The following is a 6,489-nucleotide window of genomic DNA, read 5'->3' as shown; positions in this document are numbered from 1 at the left end:
GCAGTAGAAAGGTGATATACATTGAAAAAAAAAAAAAAAAATCTTAAAAAAAAAAAAAAAAAAAAAAAAAGAAATCACCTAAGAATAAAGGGTTCAATCAGTTCTGGCTTTCAGGTCTTAGTTTCCCAGACAAGCCTGTCGATCTCATCTTCTTCTTACTGTTTTGGTTCAAAGAGAAGGGGAACTGAATACCTAGAATCGTTTCTTGTACAAAGATAATGTGTGGTTAGCTGGTTTGAGAGAGACAGTTCTGATGGATAACTCTTTCATGACAATGAGACACCAAGTTGACTGTTAAGAAAGACTTGCCTTAATTTGTTGAACATAGTTTTTCATTCAGAACTGGATGTGTACGCACTGAGAGGGCATGCTAGGGTTCTAGAACATTCTCATGTCTCTCCTGCTCAGATGTCTGACATGCCAAAGCCCGCCTTCATGAAGCAGAACCTGGATGAGCTTGGAATCGGAACGTACCACAATATTGCCTTCATTCACCCGGACACTCCCATCATCAAAGCCTTGAACATCTTCGTGGAGAGACGGATATCCGCGTTGCCTGTGGTGGATGAGTCAGGTCTGTGAGGCGATGCCTGCTCCTGGGCTGGGATGATGGGAAGTGAGCGGGCGAGCAACCGACAGTGGAGAAGCAGAGAAGTGAGTGCTGGCAGACAGTGGAGGAGGAGGGAGTGCTGGGCTGCTGCTCCTGGGCAGGGATGAGTGGGAAGTGAGCGAGCAGACAGCGGACAGCAGGGGATCAATGCTGGGCTGCAGCTCACATAGTTATCAGTCAGGAAAATGACAACTTTAAGCAGGTTTTCAGTTTACATCAAAATATGTCTCCTGCTTACTTCTAAACAAGCCCTTTGTTTTACTCAACACTGTAATCCACAGTAGTTACCTAGTTAAGACTGATTTTTTTTTTTTTTGCGTTACTATTCCTAAAATGTTTTTCTAACATATGTTTTCATTTTTAGGAAAAGTTGTAGATATTTATTCCAAGTTTGATGTAATTGTAAGTATTTTTTCATGTTTTTAAACCTGTCATTCAGAATGCATTTTAAAACAAATGAAAACTTAAAAAATACACTAAGTTGTTTATTCCATGATGTAATAATTCCCGACCTTTCGAGTGAAAGTCTTGGAGAATTTCAGTCTCCTCTCAGGGGAGATAGGTCTGATAGTATTGCTTTACCAGTGAGCTGTGTGTGAGTTTGTGCTGATCTTTACTGACCTTGGGTACTCCGTCCCTACAGCCCATGAGCCTTATTTGGCCACATTTCTTTTGGGGGTTGCTCTGCCTATGGGGGTGCTCAGCGGACACATGAGCTGGGCCCTCGTCAGTGCAGACTCCTGCTCAGGTTGGGAGACACTGCTGTAAGAAGGCAGCCAAAAGACTAAGATCTAGGCCCTAGTCTCCTGGGGTTCCTCACTGGTGCCTCTGCCTTTAGCACTGACTGCCCACACTGTGTGTAAGAAAGGGAAACCGGTTTGATAGCTGAAACAGACACACATTTTGCTACAGTTTTGACCCTGCCACTAATTATGGTTTTGCAGCTGTCTTTTGGTTCAACCAAAAATCATTTCATTAATCCAGAAATCTTTTCATTAGAGCCTTGGATGAATGGCCCCACTAAAATTGGGGGGAGTCATGGGGGACTCTGGATTTCTGGGCTTCTTGATCTTGACAAGTCCCATACTTCCCGAACAGCTGAGAACCCACCGGGAGACTGATGCAGGCCCCCTCCCTCTGAGGCATGTCAGCCTTGGCAGGTGTCGGTCCAAGAGATACGCTTATGTGGGCTGTAGAGCCTTGATGGACAAGAGGGGGAGGAGCCTGGCAGAAAACACTTCTTGCGGCGGCCTGACCGGCTGGCTGTACACTGGCGGGCAATGGCCAACCTGTTTTTATCTCATGGAGACTCTGACTCTGAACTCCACAGTCTCTACCCAGCCCACCAGGTTCCCACTGGCAGATCGTCACCATGCCAACCACATACTTCATATCCCCCAAGGCCTTTGTGGTGCACATCTGGCAAACCCATGTACCTTTGTCGCAGTACCTTTCCCTCTTGAACCCAGACGAGCTGCCTCGTGAAGGAAAACACAACACAAACTTAGTTCAGAAACAGTGGTAAGTCAATCACTGGGCGCATTAACTAAAACCTAATCTTGTAAGCCTTATTAAAATAGGATTCCTGTGGTTGTGAATCCTTGCAGATCTGCCCTGATGCTGGGGAAACTCCAGCAGCTACATCTTAACCCCTTTGCTGTTCCCATCCCAAAAACTCTCTCCTGCTCCTCTCTTCCGCCATCCAACCTGGAAGTCCCACCTACTCGCCCAGTGATTGGCTCCTTTTTTCTTTATGGGATTGGTTCACAAGATCAGCACCAGGCCCATCCACAACAAACACTCTCAAAATGTAACTTGTCAGCTTAGAGGTTAACAGTACACGATGTGTGTCATGAGTACCAGAGTTCAGATGTCAATGTTGAGGGTTCACAAACACCCTTAACTCCAGCTTCAAGGGATCGAATGGCCATTTCTGGCTTCCATGGGATCTACACACAGAGACATGAATGTGTGTGTGCAAGCACACACACATAAGTAAAGGAAAATCTCAATCAAGGTTCACCTAGGAACGTGACTCAGTTCAGTGAGGTAACCATGCTGATGACGTGATGCTAGCTGGGAAGAGAACTCGGGATGCCAGATTCTATGTTAATGTTTTTAAAAATCAACTCGCTCATTCATCCAAATGGAAGTGATGGACGTAGGTTTTTTTTCTTATGACTCTTACAGAATCTTGCTGCTGAGAAAACGTACAATAACCTAGACATCACAGTGACCCAGGCCCTGCAGCACCGCTCGCAGTATTTTGAGGGTGTGGTGAAGTGCAGTAAGCTGGAAACACTGGAGACCATCGTGGACAGGATAGTGAGAGCCGAGGTGAGGGACCGCAGCCCAGCTCTCAGGGCAGGTCATGAGTAGGATGGGAGTGGGCTCACAGCACTCTGAACCCCAGAACAGTCTCTGATACACAGATGGGAAGGCTTGCTGAGCTGAGTTGAGTTTGATGAGGTTTTGTGAGTGGAAAATATTGGCAAGATACTTTCATAGAATTAAAAAAAGGGAACACTTGAAAATCAAGAGCTGCCTGGGGACTCTGAGTCACTGTGTCCTGTCAGAGCATCTGCGACATTAAAGGGAAAATGTATCATGTTATTTTAACAAAGTGAATGATAATAAGATAAAGCAAAACTCTGATAGTGTGTGTGTGTGTGTGTGTGTGTGTGTGTGCGCGCGCGCGCGCGTGCGTGATCTCAAATGTTTGCCCATGTGTCCACATACTAGCCCTGCGCTCCCTGTACTTAAGGGCTTATGGGATGTTCCAGTGTGCCTGCACAGGGTTCCCAGGAAGGAGGGCAGGGGCCACTGTAGTGCCTGCCATCCACCTTCTCACCCCAAAGCGCTCCTTCTCAGGCAGGGCTAGGGGCGGCCTCCCGGGTGCCCTTGTCCCTTCTCCATCCCTCCCCTCAAGTGTCACTATCAAGGACTGAAGAATGCAATTTTGCTCCATCCAGAACATTCCCTACTGTGTAAAATGATATTATAAAATGTTTTATAATATCAAAGCAAGGCTGTTTTGATATTATAAATTTAGGCGTGCGAGCTAAGAGGCAAAGTGCCTGATTACTTTTGAGATCACTAAGAGGCAGCCATCAACTTCCACAGTGAAAGCTACACATGTGAAGTCCTGTGCTGCATCGAGAGACATTGCTGCTAGAATTCCCCCGGGCCTCATGCAGCCCAGCCGCTGTCCTGGAGAGCCTGGCCTCCATCCACGTGGCACCTGAGTTCATTCTCTCAGTGTTCCCCTCCCCTGCTGTCTTCATTGCTCTCAGCACAGCATTTTAAAGGGAAATTTCTCCTTCTTTAAAACTGACCTAGATCCATCTTGTTTTCTAGAAGGTTCTAACATTTATGAATGTATCCCAGTGTCTCGTGACCATCCTTAGAATCATATGCACAGATGACAAGCAGCTCTAGGGAAGGTATCCTTCCCTATGACCACAGTGGACACCTCTGTGATGGGATCCACTGTCAGAGCTACAGGTGAGACCAGGCCAAGCGCTGAGGCCATAGATTTCAGGAGTTGCCTCTCGTGTGTTTGCATAGAGGGGGGCCAGCTGGACACAGGAGGACTGACAGGAGCTTCCTGCCGGATATGGTGTTCACATCGGTGCAGGAAACTGGAGAACACCTGCACTCTTGCAGGTCTGTGGCTTGAAAGAAGCCATTGAGGGGAAATAGGATGTAAATAAGTTGTTCTCTCAGTTACATGTCTCTTACTAAAATTCCTCCACCAGATGACTCTCCGCAGGGCCAGAGGTAGTCAGCTCATCGGAGCAACCAGTGCTTTACCCTAAAGCAAGTTATGGCATCAAAACATTGGCCTGCCATTCCACACTGTGTGCTCGCTCTCTCATTCAGATGAGAGTACCCGAGGCGACTACACTTGCCTCACTCTGCCTCAGCATAGCCTCTTGAAGATTAGCATCGATACCTGTCACAGAAAAGCCCCAGTAGGAGAGGAGAGCAGGGAGCCCACTCCTCAATCCCACAGCCTCCTAGATGTGTTTGCCATCTAAAGCCAGTTATCTACTGGCTACAAGACACTGAGATTGAATATTAAACATTGAGGTGTGGTGGAGTGGGGAATAGCTCTGTTGGTAATTCCCAAAGTCCATTTACAGTAAAAAAAAAAAAAAAAAAAAAAAAAGCCAAGAGCATCAGTGAGGTCTGCTGACCTCCAGTGTAGCGCCAGGCTTAGAGAGGCCCTGTGGAGAAGAATTATCCAGTGTTAACCTGGCCTCTATGCCCACCACATTTATACCACTCAGAGATCAAAATTAGTAATCTGGAGTCTGTATCATTCCTTTATAGATACTTGGAAATTTGAAAGCTCACCAGACAGAACTGGCTGGTTTTTCTTGCTGTGGTCAAGCAATGGGTGTTATATTTTACCTCTGGGTCCAACCCTTTCTGCAGACTGTCCACTGTGCAGCTCCGGCTTTCTAGCCATATTCATTGTATGGTCACATGTGGGCCAGGAGGGTGGCTCAGTGGATAAATCACCTGCTGTGCAAGCATAAGGACCTGAGTTTGGATCCCAGCACCCACCAATGAGGGGCTACAGTATGGTCCTGTAACCCCAGCCCTGGTGGCAAAGATTGGTGGCCAGAGAGGCTAGTGAAGTGGGAAGCCTCGGGTTCAGGGGGAGATTCTGTCTTATGAGTTAATATGGGGCTGGAGAGGTGGTTCAGAAGCTATGAATACTGACTGCTCTTCCAGTGGACACAAGTTGGATTCCCAGCACCCACATGACTGCTCAAAACCATCTTTAACTCCAGTGCCAGGGGATCAGACACCCTCTTATGGCATCCAACTGCACTGCATGCGTGTAGTATACAGACATATATGCAGGCAAAATACTCATACACAGAAAATATAAATAAATAAAATAAGTGAATCAATTAAAACAAACCTCTGGTCTCTGTGCACATGGGCAAATGTACCCCTCCTACACACACACACACACATACACACACAGAGCACAGAGGCGCCCAACACATAAACAGTAAACTCACACCTGGACTTTTTCTCTTTGCAGGTCCATCGGCTGGTGGTAGTGAATGAAGCAGATAGTATCGTGGGTATTATCTCCCTGTCAGACATCCTACAAGCCCTGATCCTTACACCAGCAGGTAAAAAAAAAAAATGCAGATTTTAGACCAGCATAATATCACATGTGCTTAAACCTGGCACCTGGGGAGCAAAGATGGGTGCATTTCTGTGAGCTCCAGGTCAACCAGGTAGGTAGGAAGGTAGGTAGGTAAATGGATAGATAGATAGATGTCCAGGACAGACACGGAGATGCTGAGGTCTTCCCCTACCACCCACCGTGTGTGTGTGTGTGTGTGTGTGTGTGTGTGTGTGTGTGTGTGTGTGTGTGTGTGTTTTGCTCTGCAGTCCTTTCTGGCTTTCCTTCTCATCTTGAAGTTCTAAGGTTGTGCTTAGGTAAGCAGAGTTTCTAGGAAACACACAGAGGAGCAGGGGTGGAGAGCTGACTGTGTGTCTGTGGTGAGAGATGGCTTGTTGGCTTTGAAAACAGTCACATCCTCCTTTACATTCGCTTTCTCTCCTCCCCAACCTCTCCAGCAGCATCACAGAAACCAGCTAGCCTTTTTCCACAGGGTCACAGACCCAAGACAGACATGACATAGGTGCTGAACTCTAGTAGCTAATCATTAAATTACGTGCACACTGTGGCGGTATTGCTTTTCTTTAGTTCAGTAATCAATCTCAGATAAGACAAGCTGAGAATACAGACAGCTTTGGCCAGCTGATATGAGGCCCCAACACACACACACAGTAGAGGACTTCCGGGTCTGTGTTCATTCAGAGATGATGCACCTAACCCTCAAGAG

The 6,489-nt window shown here is 46.8% G+C and overlaps 1 protein-coding gene across 6 annotated transcripts in view; it reads left to right on the top strand.

Moving 5' to 3' along the window:
* Nucleotides 1-6,489, top strand: part of Prkag2 (protein kinase AMP-activated non-catalytic subunit gamma 2) — a 233,965-nt gene that overhangs the window by 225,261 nt on the left and 2,215 nt on the right. For all 6 annotated transcript variants that reach the window (XM_021189582.2, XM_021189566.1, XM_029535341.1 and 3 more), the window contains 4 exons: nt 409-574; nt 975-1,012; nt 2,801-2,947; nt 5,673-5,766. In XM_021189582.2, coding sequence (XP_021045241.1) covers nt 409-574; nt 975-1,012; nt 2,801-2,947; nt 5,673-5,766 — 445 coding nt within the window. The remainder of the gene's footprint in view (nt 1-408; nt 575-974; nt 1,013-2,800; nt 2,948-5,672; nt 5,767-6,489) is intronic.

Source organism: Mus pahari, chromosome 2 (genome assembly GCF_900095145.1).
Source record: "Mus pahari chromosome 2, PAHARI_EIJ_v1.1, whole genome shotgun sequence".
Lineage (NCBI taxonomy): Eukaryota > Metazoa > Chordata > Mammalia > Rodentia > Muridae > Mus > Mus pahari.
Note: the sequence above shows the minus strand (reverse complement) of the source record. Positions and strands in the feature narration are given on the sequence as shown.